The sequence below is a fragment of the Nothobranchius furzeri genome, chromosome 3 (assembly GCF_043380555.1).
Source record: "Nothobranchius furzeri strain GRZ-AD chromosome 3, NfurGRZ-RIMD1, whole genome shotgun sequence".
NCBI lineage: Eukaryota > Metazoa > Chordata > Actinopteri > Cyprinodontiformes > Nothobranchiidae > Nothobranchius > Nothobranchius furzeri.
Window position 1 is genome coordinate 65514876 of NC_091743.1, and position 21029 is coordinate 65535904.

At 39.5% G+C, this 21029-nt stretch overlaps 1 protein-coding gene across 2 annotated transcripts; it reads right to left on the reverse strand.

The window, feature by feature from the left end:
- Positions 1–173: 173 nt before the first annotated feature.
- LOC107385200 (macrophage-stimulating protein receptor) lies at positions 174–19776 on the reverse strand. Of its 2 annotated transcripts, none has more exons than XM_015958922.3 (21): positions 19636–19776; positions 17733–19002; positions 9857–10033; positions 9660–9779; positions 9410–9580; positions 9172–9338; positions 8925–9054; positions 8710–8846; positions 8010–8189; positions 6475–6571; positions 6143–6373; positions 5891–6037; positions 5636–5798; positions 4253–4342; positions 3944–4153; positions 3767–3847; positions 3046–3227; positions 2863–2972; positions 1469–1634; positions 1255–1391; positions 174–1173 (listed from the first exon to the last, which is right to left on the reverse strand). In XM_015958922.3, exons 2-21 carry the CDS (start codon positions 18936–18938, stop codon positions 948–950), a joined length of 4128 nt encoding a protein of 1375 aa, XP_015814408.3. In that variant the 5' UTR covers positions 18939–19002; positions 19636–19776; the 3' UTR covers positions 174–947. The 2 variants fall into 2 exon arrangements, with proteins under 2 accessions (XP_015814408.3, XP_015814410.3); XM_015958924.3 differs by having other exon boundaries at positions 19641–19769.
- Between the last annotated feature and the right edge of the window lie 1253 nt (positions 19777–21029).

Sequence of the window (21029 nt, forward strand, 5' to 3'; positions counted from 1 at the left end):
TGCTCGTTTTCCCAAAGGCTTCTTGTGTTGTCCTGTTGTTTTTACTCAGTTAAAATGTTGGATTTGTTACCTTTACTCAGAGGAGCACAGATGGTTTGGAGCGTTTTCACCTTTTCAGCAACACCTTTAAATAGAGATGTTTTTCGGCCTCCTGCACAGCTTCACTGCATCAGTCCTTAAACTGAGTCCTTGGTCGTCCTCTAGTGGTCAGTGTGTCTGAACATGCAGTTTAAGTCCATGTCTCTGTTCTGCATACTGAATCTAATATTCTGATCACAATTACAGATAAATGCATGTGTAATTACAATATGCTGGGAAAAAGACACAGTTCACCTCTGAGCACCAGTTTAACGGGTAAACCTGCCAACACACGGGTCCTCGACCAACAGAATTATTTGGTACCAGTCAGCAAAGAAACAGTACAAACATCTTTCACAGAATTTGTGATACTTTTTTAAAAAATACAATGGTCTGCAGTGCATTTCATTTAGAAAAAATGACCATAATTATTAGTAAAATAAATAGCGAAAATTTACTATATGTATAAGTATTTTTAAATGTCAATTTATTATGATTTACGTTTGTGATCCCCCCCACCCCATTGGTCTATAGAAACATTTTTGATCAAAACTAGTCAGTGATGCAAAAGTAACTGAAGGCCGCTGTCCTAACAGAAAAGTCTGTGTGTCACAAAATACAACAATTCAGCAATGCTGGGAACAAAATCCACTTCCATTGATTTTGTCTGATTTGAAAATGTTGTTTTGCTACAAATAAAACAAAAGGACCAGCACGAGGAGCAACCGGCATCATTTTATCTCCAGTTAGAGCTCATAGAGTCAACAGTGTTGCTTTACTCAGTAGTCAAATGTTCCATCTGTTCCCATATGAAGACAGCAGCAGCCCATCGGATAGTTAAAGCTATGCGTTCTGTTGTTGTTGAATCCTTAGCTGGCTGTAGGAGTGTCTGAATCCATGTCTGAAGCCTCGTCTGCAGAGCCGTTCATGGATGGGTACGGCCTTGGCTGATCCAAGTTGATGTAGGTAACCTTCAGATTGATGTAGTGCTCTCCTTTCAGACAGGACAGGACGTTGTCTACATCTGCGACCAGGCTGCGGAAGCTGGGCCTGCACTCTGGGTCCGGGTTCCAACACGTCAGCATGACTGAATAGCTGTGGATTAAACTCTGTTACTCCAACAGCATGAAAGTAAAGCTAAAGTATGAGGTGATAAACAGAATCCGAGATGCTTACAGAGTATCGGGGCAGTACTGCGGCTGTGGAAGCCTGCGCCCCTGTAATAAGTAGTATGTGATGTCATAGGGGTCAACATCTGGATACGGGCTAGCTCCTCTGGTTAGCAGCTCCCACAGCAAAATGCCGTACGACCACTAAAAAACACTCGTGATTAATTATAAATACAGATACAATAAATATGAAGACATCTGTGAGTGTTAAACACACTCACCACGTCTGACTTGGTTGTGAACTTTTGTGTTTGCAGGCTTTCAATGGCCATCCACTTCACTGGCAGCTTTACTCTCTTGTGATTTTGAATGCTATAGTACTCCTTGTCATAGATGTCTCTGGCCATTCCAAAGTCAGCCACCTTCACCGTGAAGGTTTCATCTAGCCTGTAGAGAGGAAACCAACATAGCTTCATACCCTTAAATGAGAAGACAGAGCAGACACACGCACACACACACACGCACACACACACACACACACACACACGCACGCACGCGCACACACACACACACACACACACACACACACACACACACACACACACACACACACACACATATATACCAAGTAATGTTTCTATGGTTACGTTGTGATTTCTTAGTAAATATTCTATTTGGTGAGAGATAAACTTTACTTTATGAAAGGTATTTATGGACATAGTTTTAAAGGAAGTCATTATCATTCCTTAATTTAAGCTGGTTGAAACACATTGAGAAGTCAAATTTCATTTGCACGAGTGTTCTGGTGTATGAAGGCAGCAGAGGAACAACATAGAGAATTACATGTGGTTACAAAAGAACAATGACACAAAAGGAAAAAAAAACATAATTTAATGTTATTTGTCTTAGCCAAAATTTTCATATCTATACTTTTTCACTTTTGCACATACCGACGTATCCATACACAAATCATGATCCTCTGTAAAGAAGACAGTTTTTCTAATTTATAATAGTTCTATGGTTGATAGAAAACATGTTTATTAAGTTCTTTCCACTAAATCCCTCTCACACAATGCAATTTCAGCAGTTTTATTTTTGAGAGTTTCATTACCTTCCAGAATGAGCCGTTTCAGGGCTCTGCCACTTTAAGAAAACAAGCAGACAGCCCACCCATTCCCTGATTGGCTGCTCCAATACCCAAAAGGGGCTTGGAGAGGAGCCGCTGCTCCTCCAGCAACAGCCCTCTCTTGCACATGAGTCGGTTCTATGCTAATTTTCCTAATTGTGATGTCACAAAAGGGGACTTTTTGGAATCGTTTGTTGTAGGCACACAATTACTAAAATCAAAAACTGAAAGAAAACGAATGGACATCTTTTTTTTCCAAGTTTGGAGTGTTTAGGCCAAATGGCAACCAAAAGGATGAAAAAGGTGCATTTTGCACGAAATGTCCCCTTTAAAAACTTACTGTCAGCACCAACTCAGATCAAAAGCTAAATACAGTGTTCTAGGTTTATATTTAGTACTTTGCAGGCCAAACGGTTTGATCATCAAAAGGTTGGATATGGCCCGAAAGCAACCATCTGATGTTCACTGATCTTTCCAGTGCCTCTTGTAATCAGGACGACATACACTGGCATTCTCACAGTCAATAATCAGAGTTAGATTCACACTCACATGCAGTTCCGTGCAGCCAGGTCCCTGTGAACAAACTTCTTCTGGGCTAAGTACTCCATACCTTTGGCAACTTGGAGCCCAAACCCAATCAGGTCCTTCACCGTAGGGTTCTGCGGAGGACAAATAACTGGCAATCAAAGAAGACTATTTCCAGGAGCAGATTTTGAAAGAAGTTTGATTTACCCTCTTCTCTGAGCGGATGAAATGACGCACATCTCCGTGCTTCATGTACGGCAGAACCACCAGAGGGAGCCCTTCCTTGGGTAGCATAATACCGAGCAGCGACAGTATGTTGGGGTGGTGGAATCCTTTCATGATGATGCCCTCTCTCAGGAACTGATCCACTTCACCCAAATCTGTGATCCCTGCTCATAAAAACACACTTTACCATTAGTAGCGACCCAGATTTTGGAGTTTTGGAGACCGCAGCAGATGAGCTCTGAGCATGAAACGTGAACATATCACTCTGCAAATAAATGCACCACGATCACCCCTTTTGGGCAGGAAGTGATACTAAACAAGCTGTGTGAAAAGTAGCTGTTTGTTTCACAATGGCTAAAAAATGGTGGAAGATGCAAACTGATGGTGAGAATTGATCAAAAGACCACACACATTTTAAAAAGTTTCTTTTAGATCAGCAGACAAAAATAGACAGTGGCAGCTCTGAACTGCACAAACACATCTGCACATTAACTCACTGCCAGTGGATGTTCAGGATGTTTGGCTGCTACATTTACAGATGGTCTCCCCTGCAGTCCTCACTGACATTTTTACAAACAGGCTCAGTGGAAAATGTCCACGAGCACTTAAAAAAAATCTTTTTAAATGTCTTTTAAAATTTCTTCGTGTAACCTTTCCATCACATCTGAAAAACACAGCATATTTTATAATGAAACGCACTTACTGTTTAATGACTTAACAGCACAGTGAGTCTCCTGCTTCATGCTATCTATTAAGAATCCATGATAAACTGTCCCAAAGTGACCTGCATGAAAAGAAAAATTAGATTAATAAAATAGTAAATGGGAAAATTTAACATTATAGCTGAAAATTGTGAAAAAAGGCAAGCAAAGAGACTCACCTTTTCCAATAATCTGGTTCTCCTCAATTCTGAGCATCTCAGCAGGAATTAGCACCTCATTAACCTCTTCAAGCAAGTCAGTATTTAAGCTAACCATGGAGACAGTTTCACCCGGCATCAAAGGAGCAGCCAGGTGATCGTAGCTGGCAGAGTACAACAGACCCTGGAAGGTGGTTGCTCCTGAACCTGACGTTTGGCCGGAATGGAAACCTAAAATAGTCATGAAAGAAATGAAAAATAATTGTTATTAAGAACACAAACACATTTGTTTTAACACTCTTTAAGATTTTTTGGATGTGAGTGCTTCACCTCGTCTGTAGTCATCTGTGGGAGACGAGTTAAGATGGCTGCCAACACGGGCCCGGGACAACACTGTGGATAAACGGTTCTCTATGTTTGCTGAAAGGAAATGTTTAATTGTTGACAGTCATCAAAAGTATAAAGAGGCAAAAATCCTAATAAAGTGATTAAATATAATTAAATGTGCAATAGCAAATTTACAGAACAAGCTACAGAACAGCTATGAATATATAGCAGAGATTTAAACAAGTGTGTCACATTTGACTAAAAACCTCAGCAAATACCACGGCTCGGACCGAACCACCACACCTCCCTCCTTTAGCAACAGAACACCACTGGTGTGAGAGGTTTGCGGCTCAACAACATCAGAGAAGGAGAAACAGCCGGCTTCAACTTTAGGACAAACTACCAGAGTGCCAAAAAGAAAAACACTGTTTGAAGTCATGGACAACAAAAGACATTTGGACGTTTAGAAAACGATGACTGGTGTTTAGCATTGTCTCGTTTCCTCTGGCAATGCAGGTTCCAGTTCTGCTGGACGTGGCCCAAGGATGATAGCCGATGGGAGGGGTGAGAGTTCCATGAGCATGTTTGCATTTGAAAGCTAGCTTTTTCTGTATACTGTATTTGATATTGCAGCTTTAACCCTCCCACTGTCTTTATGGGTGACTCCGTGAGGAAAGTTGACCATTGAGCAGGATTGATGGTTTATCTCTTGAGGTCCACATGGCAGGGGTGAGGTGGTGCTCACTCATTACCCCTGCCACATGGACCCAAGGGATAAACCATCAATCCTGCTCAATGGTCAACTTTCCTTGCGGGGCCACACCCATTAGGACAGTGGGAGGGTTAAGGAATATTAGCATAAATTTTGTTAGAACACAGATGAGTAAGCCATAACATTATGACCACTTGTACTGGGATTTCAAGCCACAAGAATTGGTAGCAAACATTTTTAAGTCATGCAAGAAGCAAGGTGGACTGCCCAAATATCACACTTCTTGGTCCACTGAATCACATAGACAACTGATTAATAAAACACTGAGACCTGAAAGGCTAGTGTTGCACAGTATACCAAAAATTTTCTAAAAAACTGCAGATTCTAACTACTTGCAAAAATATGTTTGACAATCAGATGTTCTCCTAATCACCTAAATGCCTACAGTTGGTACTGTATGGTAACATAGTGATGACTGAATATGCAAATTATGTCATTATCTCAATAACCAACAATTATATGGTATTTGGGTGTTTTCCTAATATTTATTTCAAAATAGGAATGTCATTCATCAATTTCGAGGACAGAATGCTTATCAAAGCTATTCCTGTCTTTGAAACAAATCAGCTCATAGTGGTCATATTGTTGTGGCTAATCGATGAAATCTTTCTCACCTTGCTTTTTTGCCTTCAAATGCTTCATCACAATCAATGCAAGGCTGGCGCCTACTACCAGAGCTGCAATAATGCCCAGGGCAATCCCGGCAATCACAATGGAAGTGTTGGTTTTGTCATAGGCAACTGTACCCACATCATAATCTTCCCTATTCACAGACACCTACAGGTACGATAAAGAAGATGACTCTTATCAACATGTGTAATTTGTTGTCTTTTGCTCCAAAATGGTATTTTAGAAGGAGATCAACTTACTCTGACAGGTAATCCCTCAGTGGGGATGACCAGGCCTTTAGGAATCCTGCAGGTGAGTTCATTCGAGAGAACCTGAACGTTGCATAAACGATTGCCGATACTCATGGAAATGTTCATGCACTTGCTCACTGCATTCAATTTTTTATGCTGTGTCACAGCAGGAAAAAAAGGGGTAAAATATGAAACTGGCACATTATTGTGAATAAAAATACATAAACGGATAATCTGTGGCAGTAGTTTAAATCCTCATACATGCAGTGAAACCTCACTGTCTCCTGGTTTCAGTAGTAAAGTCTTGTCCTCATGCTCAAAGTGGATGACCTCTGCATCAGGGTAAAAGTCAAAGCGTTCCCTCCACTTGTAACGTTTTCCATCCATTTCAACTGAAATCATTCCTGTCACAAAGTTTTCCTCAGGCATTTCGACGGGCAAGGCTGGGGTCCAACACTCCACATGCGTGGCATGTCGTGTACCGTTGCAAACCTCAAGTAAAACAAACATGTTTGAAATCACATGCAAAACCTTTGAAGTGAAATGTTAAGTTGTATCCAAATGAAATCCTCAACAACGACCAGTCAACTCACTTTTTGAAGAGTAGCTTGATAATTTTTGGGAGTGAACTGAACCAAGATTTGGTGGGCATGGTTGAGATTCTGACCCTCTATCACCAGCTTGGAACCTCTGTGTGGCAGTTTAACAAAGTCAATTTAATAAAGACCAAATTCACTCTTTTTTCAACACAATTGCTGTTGTTTCGTAGCCTAGTGAACTATACCAAATTCAAGCTTTGCAAAGTTTGGTCTAGGAACGCTCCATTGGAACCTCTGCAGCCCCTAGCAGCATTCTGGCTGGCCATTCACAGCTCTCTATAGGGGATCCAAACATGTAGAGAGCTGTGATTGGTCTACAGTGGTGGGCCAATCAAGGCACGCTATCTGTTTGTGGACAAATCACAGTACTTTATCTGCTTTGTGGGCCAATAGGGACCCTCGATTTGTCTGGTGGGCAGGATGATGCAACAGAGTGGAACAAGATGGCAACACCTTGTTCGAAATGACTTTTTACATCAGTTTTGGAATATTTGGACTTGGGCTTTTAAGTTCTTTTTTTAGAAAAAAATAATGCATTTTCACCTTCTTCAGCTGCGAACTGCCTCGTTTACCAACATCAATTGTGGTGAGTAAGTCACGTTGTTCATTGTCCAGTAGCATGCTGAGATCAATTGAAAGACAACGGTAGAACCTGCCCCACGACCGAGAGCTGTCAATGGGGGGTTGCCAGACTAAATAATATTTTTATTTAGTCTGGCTTGCCAGGTTAGTTGTTTCTAGTATAAATTAATGCTTTGTGAGTTAATCTCTGCAAGAAAAAAGCTCTGGCGCTCCTGTTTGAGAAACAAGTGAGCCACAGCCGAGCTGAGCTGAACACGGCAGGATCTGCAGTCTTATTTTCTGATATTCGAACATCTTGCCTCTGATTGGCTAACAGCAACTTGACTCTACTTGCTCTTTGTTTGTGTAGCAAGGTGGAGAAATGAGAGCCCGGGTGGGATTCGATCCCAAGACTGCCGAATGAGAGTCATGCACGCTAACCAGTCAGCCAAAGGGACATCCCCTTGGCCAAGTAGCCAGGGCGTATGATCAAACGGGACACAGTGACAGGACGCTCACACTGCCACATTTGCTCTGCAGCGTTGATGTTTTATCACCACAAATAACACAAGCCTGAAGGTGTTCTCCTGTTTTGTGGAGTTGCTAATGCTAAAAGTTAGCTTCTACTTGCCAAGAGCTACCCTGTTCTCTCCTGGATGCTAGATCAAAACCAGCTGTCCCCAGTCACAAGCCGAAATGGGTCTATGAATGCTAATTTGACATTTTGATGCGAGATTGTCACTGAGTTTTATAATCTGAGCGTTCAGCTAGTTTTCGGCTAATGAAGGACATAGGGGTAGAAGACAATTTTCACATTTAGTCTGCTTGTTACACTTGGAGTGACCGATAATATTTTAAAACAACAAGTAAAAATGGTTTCTCTGTGAACTTGGCCTTTAATAATTTTAGCAAACACTTTAAATCTAATGATAAACTTGGAAGTAATTATAACATTGAACCCATCCCACCTTTGGAAACTACAGAGAGGATCCAGGGAAGTTATGACAGGATTTTCCTTGTAGGAGAACTTCTTAGTGGTGTTTACTTTATGGCCGTCAATAGAAACCTTTACTGGCACCTCGTCAACTACATTTGCAGCTGATGTGTTGCAAATAATTGAAGACAAATCCCCTGTTTCTTCAGTAACTCTGAAAGACAAATAAATATAGTAGAGAAAAAATGTGATACCTCACAAGTTAGTGATATGTGTGTGTGTGTATATATATATATATATATATATATATATATATATACATATACATATATATATGTGTATATATATGTATATATGTATATATACATATATATATGTGTATATATATATGTATATATACGTATATATACGTATATATATATATATATATATATATATATATATATATATATATATATATATATGTGTATATATATATGTATATATATGTGTGTATATATATACATATATATATATATATATATATATATATATATGTATATATATATGTATATATATGTGTGTATATATATACATATATATATATATATATATATATACACATATATATATATATATATATATATATATATATATATATATATATATATATGTACATATATATGTATGTGTGTGTGTGTGTGTTTGTGTTTGTGTTTTAATGATCCTTTCTAGGTAGTGTAGTCTGAGCTCACTTTTGAATGGTGCACTTTTCATCTCCAAATAGGATGTCTCTTTGTATGCCAGAGTTCAGATATTTCCCTGTTAGTGTAATGTTTGTTCCTCCAAACAAGGGTCCAAAGTCAGGCTTGATGTCTGTTATGCTGGGTTCCTGATTAAGTAGAGATACGACATATAACTAAAACACATAAATAATCTCATAGGAAGCAGGAACATTTTCCATTCTCACCACAACAGAGAAACCAGATATTTGAGCTGTTCCTTCAATTGAGTAGGGGCCCTCCACTTCTCCCTCATGCACTTCCAGAGTGATGCTCAGCTCATGGTTTGGCATGTTTTCTTGGATTTTGCACACAAGCCTGTAAAGAAGCACATGCACCATTGCTTCTGAATCTCTAACAGGATAAGAATGTTCCTCAAAAACCTGCTGTAACAAATCTTTTACATTTCAGATGCCATCTGTCTGTGCCACTCACCTTTTACCGTTGCTCTTCTCAGGAAGAACAGCACATAGATTCCCTGAACTCACTGTAACAACATGAGTTTTTCCACCGATGATAGCTGGCCGCAGGGGAGACTGAAACTCGGAGCCACACAGCGTCAATTCTGTCTCACCACCAACAGGAGCTGTTCTGGGAAAAAACTACAAAAAAGTAAACGCGACTCAAACAATCTGCAACTCAGTTCAAATTATTGCAATGGCTGCTAAGCTACCTGAGTTATAACAGGTGCACAGGACGTTTTGTCCCAATGTGAGGCACACTCATCCTTCCGAGTGCAATTTCCTGAACACCAGCCACAGTTCATAAAGAGTGGAGCCATCAAACATGAGGAACATGTCAGAAAATGTGCACACCCTGGTCCTGCTGAGGGCACCATGAACACCTTGATCAGAAGAAGGTGAGACATCAAAATAAAGAAAATGTTCCAACAATAATTAGAACAGACTTCAACAATTATGTACCTTATTTCCTGCAACAAAGAGAAGTGAATCCTTGGAGTGAACAGCTGCTGTCCGGGACATTCCTGTCTCTCCCAGTGAATAGTTGGCAAAAACAACTGGTTTGATCAGTGAGAGAATCATCTAAATGAGCAAACCAGAGACAAGGACTGTAACATGTTTAGTAAAACTGCAATACTTCCAACTTCCTTCCTGATTACCTGCAGTATCCTGCCATCTGAGGTGCCAAAATGTCCAACTGTGTGACTCCCAATGGTGCTGACCAGAACAGAAGTGAACAGGACACCATTCATCTGGCTGTTGAAGAGATCCAGTCTGTAGTAAGGCTTTGATACTAGTGTGGGCACATGAATGCATGTGTCATTTCCCTCAGAGCTCTGTAAATGTGAAAGAATCACAGTTACTCTATGTCAGAACTAAGAATTCATCACTTTGTAAATTAAGTCTGCCACATTCAGTCCTCTGTTAGCAAAGCAGATACACGCAATTTATGTTTAGTGGTAAACTGTTTGCAGATATATAGACTCATTGAAAGTTATTGTTTACATCCAGGTAACTGTGCACATCCACACTAGCTGGATGGCATGAAACCTATCTCCAGCCATTATCCAGAGCTGTATTTCCACGATTTAAGCTAACAAAATAAAACCTAAGGATTTTGATTTTACAACTTTAGATCATGTAACAAGTTTTTAGCATAAAACTTCCATATCCGCTCAGTTTGAAAAAGTTAGCAAGCTGTGGGGACGACAGTCCTCCTCAGAAACGGCAGTCTAGACCAGTGGTTCCTAACCTGGGGGTCCAGACCCCCACAAGGAGGCGCCAAAGCCTCTCAGTGGGTCGCCAGGACCTCTCCACTTTAAGGGGTTAAAACTTCATTTATTACTTGTTAATAGCCTACATTTTGCTCACATTTTTTTTCATGAGTGAAAAGTTTACTGATATTAAGACAGGAAATAATTAGTACAGAAAAAGTAACACACTTTTAAGAACATTTTGCTCAACTCACTGTTTTATTTTCAAGTGTCAAAAGTTCATTAAAGATAGGACTGGTTGATTAATCACAGCGTTTACAGTAAATAATCTAGTATAAACAGTAATATACACATTTAAGTACATTTTGCTCAGTGTATTTTTTATGTGTCAAACGTTTATTGAAAGGAATGATTGATTTATCAGTGTTTACAAGAAAAGATGTGTTCAGAAAAGTAATACAAACTGTCAAGCACATTATGCTCTGTTTGGTTTTGTTAATGACTTTGTTCTGTACTGGAGCCTACTATTACTGTTATCTATTGAATCAAAGCAAATTAAAATGGACTTGAACAATTTTATCATTTATTAATACTGTTTGTACTGGAAGAGAGAATAGGAGGGGGTCGTCAAAAATTTTACTGGTAAAAAACTGGTCCCTCTGGAAAAAGGTTGGGAACCACTGTTCTAGACCTTATATAGCTGAACTGAAGGTGCAACAAAGTTTCTTGTACGTTTTGTGGGTCAATGCTGAAGGATCACCATGACACCACTCCTCTTTGGAGACGAGTCCGATTAGAAAAGTAAACAGACACAAAAGCTCCAATTACGCAACACATTTTGAGTAATTGTAACAAGACTGTTACCGCGGGTCATACAGAACTACACATCACATTGGCGTTATTTTCACACACACATTTATTTCCCAGGACTGATCTGCAGCAAAGTTCATCCTTCTGCTTGATCTGCTCAGTCGGTCGGTTCTCCCCTGGCCGGCTCCTCGTCCCCGCAGCCGTGCATAATTATATATGAAACGCATTTAAGTCATTAGATGGCTATGACATGATTATTTCTGAACATGTGGGGAAGATACTTTACTTTTTTGTACTGTCATGAGACTTTGCCTGCCACTATGTGGGTGGTTTATCCACTAGAATTGGTCATTAACCATTGACCTTGTGTATTTTATCAGCTGGAAACCTGTAAAAATTTTAATTTTCAGTCCTTATTTTGTCTACTTGTGCAGTCCACAGCTCTACATGTGTTAAACATGCTGATAGTTTATTTTGCTGTTAGTTAGTTCTGTTTATTGACAACTACAGTAACTGATAAACACAACTGTGGTCAACTGGGAGGTTACGGCTTCTTGTGGTGGGATGTGGGCATTAGTGGTGTGCATCTCTACCTGCCTCACGATTCAATCCGATTCCGATTATCTGCCTAAAGATTCGATTTGAGTCTGAAATGCATCACAATTCTTCACACAAAAATTTTCATTACTTAATAAAAGCAGTAGAATAGTTTTCAATTTGTTTTTGATTTCGAAATCCCTGAAAATTCACTATAGTAAGGAATAATTTTTAAAGTGTGCTGCCTATAATTACTTAAATAATATAAGAAATAATGTTTTCGGTAGAGCAGCTTTAAGATAGACTATTACTGAACTTAAAAATAGTAAACAAATACTGTGTTAAGTGATTCTTTCACATCCAGGATCCCCAAACCGAAATTAGCCCAGACATCCGATTTAAATGTAACGGGTACATCTTTGATTACTGGTAATGTTGGCCCTGTATCCCTGTCCGCCTTTTCTGTTTTAAATTGGCGCTAGGGCAACGCAGTGCGCATGCCATTGCAACTCTGCCCCCAGAAGTAATTGTAAAACCTCAAAACTTTATTGTCCTGCATAGACATAGACCAGGGGTCGGCAACCTGTTCCCATCAAAGAGCCATTATTACCCATTTCCCACAGTAAAGAAAACACTGGGAGACAGCAGAGAGCTGCCCACAACAGGTGACAGCAGCCGGTACCGGTCGCTCGTGTACGTCAAAGTTATCTTTCATAAGACGATAATCAATAAAACGATTTATATAAAATGGATCCAGAAGTTGTAGCCTGTCTCTGCCTACAATATTTTGATATTTTTCACCCTGTTGGTGGTTTTACTGAGCAGGTGCCACTTTTGTCACACGTTTCTTTTTAAAACATGTTTAGACTGTTCAGAATACAAATCCAGGCTCTGTCACGTTTGATTGTTGTAATTAAACTTTGTAGGTGGAGAAGGTCAGAAAAGGATCAGATCATTTAGTTTTTCCCTCATTTACAGTGATGGAGATAATGGCGCAGTGCGCCTGGCTCTGGTGTTAATCAAGTTAAATTATATCTCTTTGCAACAATTTTCACAAGAAAACAGAACAGTTAAAAGCAGGGCTTGTGTTGACCGCATAGTTCCCGTATTTGGCCGTTTATTTTGATGGAGAAAGAATAGAAAGAATTACCCCGACACATGCAGACGAACTGACATTTTATTCTACACACATCGCAGATGTAGCTAAATCACCCAAGAAATGATTCCCATCTAAACATCTGAGCTGGACACTGCTCAGCGCAGCTCACTGTCGGCGCGTACGTACGGTGCCTATATGATTACGCACAAGTGTGACCCGTCAACCTGGTCTCACAGTAAGACCGGGTTGGAACTGTTCAGGTTTACGCAGACAATCTTTACATAGAATTGGCATACAGATGTAAAATTAATGCAGTAAAATATAAAGCATTTTATTTAAATATCCATTCATTATTTTACAAGCACAGAGAGCCGCATCAGATGGATGGAAGAGCCGCATGCGGCTCCAGAGGCGCGGGTTGCCGACCCCCGACATAGACATAGGGAGAAAATCTCATTATGTCACGTTGCTGCATCGATGCGGAATCATGCACGGCTGAATCGCGATGCATCTTAGAATCGATCATTTTTCCCACCTCTAGTGGGCATGTGACGTAACACTTCAATGGGTCTATATGGTTAGTGGTAACCTGCCTGTATTTATATAGTGTTGTACAACCCCCAAGGTACTTTACAACACAACACTTATTTACCCATAAGCTACATTTTAGCCACATTTGCCCTGGGGCAAACTGACAGAGGCTGCCGTAGACATGTACCGCCGGTCCCTCCAGTCACCACCAGCAGGCAAGGTGGGTTAAGTGTCTTGCCCAAGGACATAACAACTGTGACATGGCACAAACCTGCAACCTTCCAGTCACGGGGCGGGTACGTAACTCCTCCTCTACCATCACCCCATATACACGATGCAATTTCAAAGAAAGACAAATAGACTTAAATCAGTCATTAAAAGAGGAAGTATTCTACGCCTGTGTTAAGTCGTACAGTGAGAGGAGAGTCATAAAACTTAATTCATCCCAGGTTTGTTGACTTGGTGACTGATTCATAGTATGTATCATCTGGAAGTGAAACTAGACTTTATGCACTTAGGAACTCATAAAACACTTCATTACCAAGTTTCCATTAGCTTTCAGAGAGTTAGTCCCAGGCGTTGTGTTACACTCATGGTAAACATTCCATTATGAAGCTCTTTTCTGACTTGTCCAGACATGTTTTTCTTGCTTCTACACAAAGTTCCTTGTTTTATTTTTGAAAGTATCACATGCAATTTCTTCGTCAAACTGTATTATAAACCACCCTTACAGCCCCCCCCCCCCCTCCCCCCCCTTACTTCTATGGAGAAAATGTTTTGTGTAATCCTTTAAGATCAGCAGTTCTCCAAATTACGTGAAGGTTTTTCAAAGTCTTTCTTTGGGCTTTCTCTGCTGTTTCACTTACTTACTATTTGGTATCATAACATGTTCAGCAACACATGCTTAAAAATACAAAGAATTAGACAAGTAGAGGGCAAACAAAGTGTCACACATTAAAAATGTCTACTTCAGATGAATGTAATCTGAAAGGCGTGGGGAAATAATCCAGAAAAGAGCTGAAACTAGATATGAAAGAAGCCAAATGTTCTGTAAATATCTACTGTGCTAAATTACAATTTTACATTTAGAACTGTGTCAGCCTAGGTATTCCTCCTTGATTTAACTTAATAAACAGAAATAAATCTGTTTTTGTGGCAGCAAGTATCAAAAGATCTTTTTTCTGAAGACCTTTGGGTTTAAAAGTTAATGCCTGAATGATTCATAGAACAGAGACAAGTATCTTGATGAGCACATATGCAAACTTTCTTCAGAAAATGGTCCTGCACTCGACTGAAACTTAGTCAAAAAGAGCAGCCAAACCCCAAGAGACAAGTTTGGAGAATATTGTTCAGGAAGATTTAAAAACTTACAAGAACATCTGGCTCATTGGACGGAAAATACAAACCGCCAAGAGATGATCCAAGATTTTTTGCATAGTTCTGTGCTCATCAAATTGCATATTTTGAATTTTTCTTATATGTGCTGGTAAATGTGCAGTTGGATCTTGTATACTGCACTACTCTCATTCAAGCTTTTGCAAAACTGCAACACAAACTCCAGTAAAGTGTTCTATTTCTTCTTCTTGAAATCTATTTCAACATTCACTTAATCTTCAATTCGTCAGTACATTCAATTCAAGTTTCTTTATATAGCGCCAAATCACGACATGAGTCGTCTCAAGGCACTTCACATAATAAACATTCCAATACAGGTCAGTTCATTAAGCCAATAAGAAAAAAGTTTCCTATATAAGGAACCCAGCTAATTGCATCGAGTCACTGACTAGTATCAGTGACTTTACAGCAATCCTCATAAGCAAGCATGCAGCGACAGTGGAGAGGAAAACTTCCTTTTAACAGAAAGAAACCTCCAGAGGATCCTGGATCAGTATAAGCAGCCATCCACCACGACTCACTGGGGATCGAGAAGACAGAGCAGACACAGACACAGACACAGACACAGACACACACACAGACACACACACACACACACACACACACACACACACACACACACACACACACACACACACACACACACACACACACACACACACACACACACACACACACACAGCATATATACCAAGTAATGTTTATATGGTTACATTGTGATTTCTTAGTAAATGTTCTATTTGGTGAGAGATAAACTTTATTGTATTTATCCTAGTGAATCTATAATTAAACTGGTAAACTAGTAGTAGCACATCCAATGTCAAAGAAAGCAAAATGTTATTATCAGGAGCGGGAGAATGTTTAAGTGGTTAGCAACAGTGTTCAAGCAGTTACATCCATTCTTACACATGCGTATTTTGCACATCCTTTGTGCATCCTGTTGTCCAATTAGTTTGTTTTCTATAATGTGCATTGACCGTCCTGCTCACCAAGTCCCACATGCAAAAAACTTGAACCTCAACATTGAGTCTAATCCTGGTTTTTATTTCCTATTCCTGACATAAAACAGATAACACAGACCCTTCCCACTGAAATTCCTCTTTTTATCAGTTGGATTTACAGCTTGTATTTGTTGGCTCTCATGCTTGAAGGTGTAGGAATGTCTGTGGGATCTCAAAGTTCACAGTTGGAAGTCCATAAAAGGAAGAAACCACACCTTTCTTGTTGGGAACTGTAGCTCAATAAAATGAGTTTAAAGTAGGTACTCCGGGCTAATTCACTGAGCTGGAGTGGTCCAACTGATTTGGGTTACTTCACCTACTTCCAACGTGCACAGGAAAAGACAAATATTGAAGCATAAACTCGACAACTTTTATAATCAACATAACATTTCAGCTGATCGGGACAAAGAAAAGTGTATTTAGTTCCACAAATAGAGTAGGAAATACTGAAATATCTTCCCTATAAACTCTTGTAAATACTCCAAAGGATTAGGGTTAAAAATAATACTTGAAACATTCATCTTACATGTAAACTATGAGCATACATGGCTGCTAGGAACACAAAATAATAAAATGCCAAACATTCCTTGAATGAATGAATGTTGCTTTCTGCATAACATTCCAGAGTTTGAACCTAAAATCACCTTATTTTTAGGTCAGTTCTTAGAAACAATGTTTTGAAACATTTGCAACATCTCATAAAAACCTGCTTGTGCATAAAGTACCTGTCAGACGACTATCAGCTGATATAGTTGAGGATCTGAGAAGAAAACACACCTCACCCACAGGCAAAAACAATAATGTATGAATGTTGCCCTTCAGGTCAAGTGATGGAGTTTTCCATTGTTGCTTCTATATTTTAGAGACGAATTAAATTTTAACACTGAAGCTGAAAAAATAGAAACAATGTGGCAAGGCTCATGTCACATTACAGACTCAACCATCCCTTATGGGCTCGACACACGGGAGGTGACATCGCCTCTCCACCATTCATTTTCAATGAGACATGCGCGACAAAGCGATAATCGCGAGTCTCCCTCCTACCAAGCGAAACGCGAAAAACGTGAGTGTGAAATTTTGCGCTCGTGCACGTGTCGTGCACAGGCGACCCAGCGACGCGATCCCAGAAAGTTGAAACATTTTCAACTTTTCATCGCTGTCGCTCGGACGAGGACCAATCAACGGAGGTTTCATTCACTGACCAATGAGCGGACATTATGCTCCGTACACCTCCGAGCAAACATGGAGGAGAAGTTGATTATTATTATTATGTTTTATATAGTAAAATCAGAAGTAAGATTTCACATAACTCTAGCAGCACCTTGTGAAACATCATATCTATCGCTTTATTAACTCTGAACAGCTTAAATAACCTTAATTCCCTCCAACCTGACACAGCCAAACAAAACAACGGAAGTTTCAATTTCGCCATGGAACAGAACGCGTAGACGGCTTTGCCGCTGGCCGCTGCTGCAGATCGCCTCCCGTGTGTCAGGTAACAAAAGCGATGGCGACAAATTTCGCTGATCGCGGTCGTTTGTCGCCTCCCGTGTGTCGAGCCCATTAGTCTCTGACATCGGTCTGCTTTTCCTTCCATTGGTCACACACACACACACACACACACACACACACACACACACACACACACACACACACACGCTTATCTTCCCTAACCCTAACCATTATCAATCCATTTCTAACCCTGACCATGACTAAAACTTAATTCACACCATATGTCTAAAATCAACAAATATAGAGTTTGATACACACAATATTCCAAAATCCAATGTTTTCTTTGCAAAGTGTAGTTTTTATAGATACTTAAAACCTCTGTAAACTGTACTCTATGTTGCTTTGGGTACATGTGATTTATCAACCCAGTGTTAGTCTGGACAGATCACTTCATGCATGAGCACAAGCTAAACTGTGTAGTGGTTTGATTACTCACTTCATGTGGGCAGTTCTCACACTGCTGGAAGTGGCAGAGGCCTCTTGACAGCTGCTCGGTACCTGACTTGCAGCACGCCTCTACCCCCACCTCAATCGCATGGTTGACTTTACTTAAAGGGAAGGCGCAGAGGGCTGAGTTTTTCTGAACCACACCTTGCTTGTCAACTTTGGCAAAGACCCCAAACAAAATATCGTCTTTCACGTCGACCCTCAACTCGTCAGCCAGGTCCTTACCAGCGTGTCCAAAATGTGCTGCCTGCAGCCCATTATATACAATATCCATGGCACGAGTCCCTATCCTTCTCCTCCGGCGCTTTGGTTCAAACCGGCACTCCAAGACCACTTCCCTGTACAGCCACAGCTCCGGACTTGAAATAGGCAGCCGTCCCAGACGAGTCTCAAAAGGTGAGTTGCTTTTAGAGGGGATTTCCCTCTGCAGGGACAGAAAGTAGACATAATCTCTGGTGGAAAAGCTGTAAATGTAATCTATTTTGTAAGTGTCACGCAGACTCGGCAGCACCGTCATGCCATTGATGACCATCTCAAAGCCATCCTCAGTGGCGAGTGGCCTTATCACTGAAATAGACTTCCTTGGATAATTCTCTGTCACTCTATTGTTGACAGAAGCTGCAACAAAGAACAGTGAAGTTGCTCCCTGTTCAACGATGGTGACTTTAGTGCCAAGAGGGCTAGCCACACAGTCGGGACAGTTATCAGGAGAGTTTCTCGTTCTTTTGTATAAACATTTAGGCTCAAGTGGATCACTCGTGTCGATGAAGAAACAGATTCCTCGCTGAGTACTTCCACAAACGTACAAGTATGGCAGGGAAACTTCTACCGGTTCGAAAAGAAGAACTTCATTGTCTGTGTCCACAGAATCCTCAGGATCACTTTCTATGCCACAAGCCTTACAGGTCTGACAGTCAGGACTGTCCAGAGGCCCGGTTTTCACCTCCCATAGTTTAGTCATAGAATTACTAAATGCCACTATTGCATTTTGAGATCCAAGATACACCTCTGTTGGAGGGGATTCCAAGTTCACCGCAATATTCTGAATTGCTTTGTTTGTTTGGAAGTAAGGTACAGAATACTCCACATCAAAATCCACCAGTTTTGAAGGAGCAGATGGACAGGAATTCTCTCCTGAGGCCGTTTGTGTTTGAATCCACATGCATATCGTCAGCAAGGCTGTCAAAGTGACCATCTCAACGTCACGGCCAATTGTGACTCAGCACTACCAGCGAAACACTTCCCAGTCAGAGAACATTCTGGAAGAAGAAGAAAATATTTGTGTGAGGAAATGGAAAAAAATGTTGAGATTTAACAGAGGTAGAGGGTTGTAATGATTCATTCTCACGTTTAACAGAGATCTACTGCCTCTAAAGAAGGGAGCGGAAGGTGGAAACAGTACAGACAAATTAATCTGAGAACAAACTTGTACTTAAACTAATTTATAAACAGATTCTACCTTCTCAAGAGAAACAGGTGTAAAGCTCAATGAAACATTGGGAAATAAGAACTTGATCGAAGATAAATCTGAGGGAGAGTGGACTTGCTGAAACATGTGGAGTAACCCTGGAAATGCCTACAGAGCCACACAAAACAAATACATGGTAATCACTAGAGTATGCTAGAAATAATTCACAGGTACATTTTTATTTTTTATCCATTTACATGTAATTAATTAGTGAGCTTTAGAAGAATAATCAGTACAAGATTATAACAAACATCTGGAATAATTAGTGTTGATTGTATTTATTTAATGTATACATTTATTTATTTATTTATATTACAAATAATCAACATCTATAGATGATGACTAGTTAATAACAAAATAAATGTTATTCTTAAAACACAGCAGGATTGTTGCCTCAGTAAAAGTGAGTAAGCAAAACTCTTACCTTACTTTGAAAAGGAAGACGTGTTCAATGGAATTATATTCTTGTTCAGGTTTATTCTTTAAGAGAGAAATTTAAATGTTGTGTGGTCATTAATTCCACGACCGAGTTCACCTGACCGCGTCACAGTATCAGTTTGTTCAGTGTGGGAGCGAAGCGGTTGTTAGATTAAAATTACCTGCAGCCCAAAGGCAAAGACAGGAAGTTGGACTCACCTTCAAAATAAAAGCCTGTGAAAGACAACCCATCTACTGTAATCAATAGAAATTTGCCATTTGTGATAACACAAAATATGGTTGAAAGTGAATCAGTAGTAGTTTATAAGTAAATTTGAAAAGATAAAAATTTGGGAAAATAAAAGTCAAACATTTACAAAAGTGATGTCTGTGTACCTGATGCTGCATAGTTCTGGACGTCAAAGTTTCCTTTTTGATCATTGTTTTTAGTGGTTGAAGGTTACATTAATAACTTACTGCCTTTGTGTATTTACTTGTAGTCTTGTTATTATTTTTCTTCTTCCTTTTTTCTAAGTGCATGTGCTGCTGTAAGTGAATTTTCCCATTGTATGATAAACAAAGTATATTCCATTCTATTTCATTTTTTGTTTCTTCATCATACACAGAGCACACAGACATGGTTTTAACCTTTGCTGAGATTTCGGCGTTAATGTCACTTTTGTCAGAGCAACCGCCCAGAACGAACGTAACAAAGACATTCTATTCTAGTATATTTTATTTATTGTCATTAATCTCAGATACTAAACTCGTGGTTGGGGGTTAAAAAGTCATATTTATATGAGGAAACATTATATAACATACTGGCTATAGTTTTTCATCTTGTGAGACCAATTGTTTTGCATCAAAGCAGGGCCAGCCTAATCTTTTGAGGAGCCTTAAAATGGTTTTCATATGTGTTATTTTGTGCTATATTAGTTAAACTATTTAAAAGTAACATCAGCAGAAAAAGACAGAATTTAAAGCCAAGTTCATTCTTTTTTGTTCTTAAAATTTAGAAAAGAATAAAATGGAATAAAATGTGCAATCACTACAAAATAAATCCAAACGGCACTATATAAAAATGCTATACAAAATAATATATAAAATATTTTTCTATGTTTGATATAATTTAATTTAAATTATTTAAAGTAATTTTTAAAATTGCATGCTATCTTTGTGTTCTTGGGGGAGGCTTGATGATGCGACCCCCCCCCCCCCCCGAGAAGCTGCTTAATTTGAGTATGGCTCTTCATCAAAGGTGTTGTTTGTTTTTGTTTTTATTAAAAATTTGACCAAGCTTAAAATGTTGATTTTCTCTATTAATTAAACAGTTTAATTTGTACAATTTAAAACTTTAGAAGAAAAAATGGTAATTTAGCCTGTTGAGGAGACAGTGTAGTT

Excerpts from the sequence above, each read along its gene's own strand:
- LOC107385200 (XM_015958922.3), bottom strand. The coding sequence starts at position 18,938 with ATGGTCACTTTGACAGCCTTGCTGACGATATGCATGTGGATTCAAACA. Across the intron at positions 9,581-9,659 it reads TCTTTGTTGCAGGAAATAAG|GTGTTCATGGTGCCCTCAGC; the intron begins GTACATAATTGT and ends CTTCTGATCAAG. Across the intron at positions 4,154-4,252 it reads CACAGATGACTACAGACGAG|GTTTCCATTCCGGCCAAACG; the intron begins GTGAAGCACTCA and ends TGACTATTTTAG.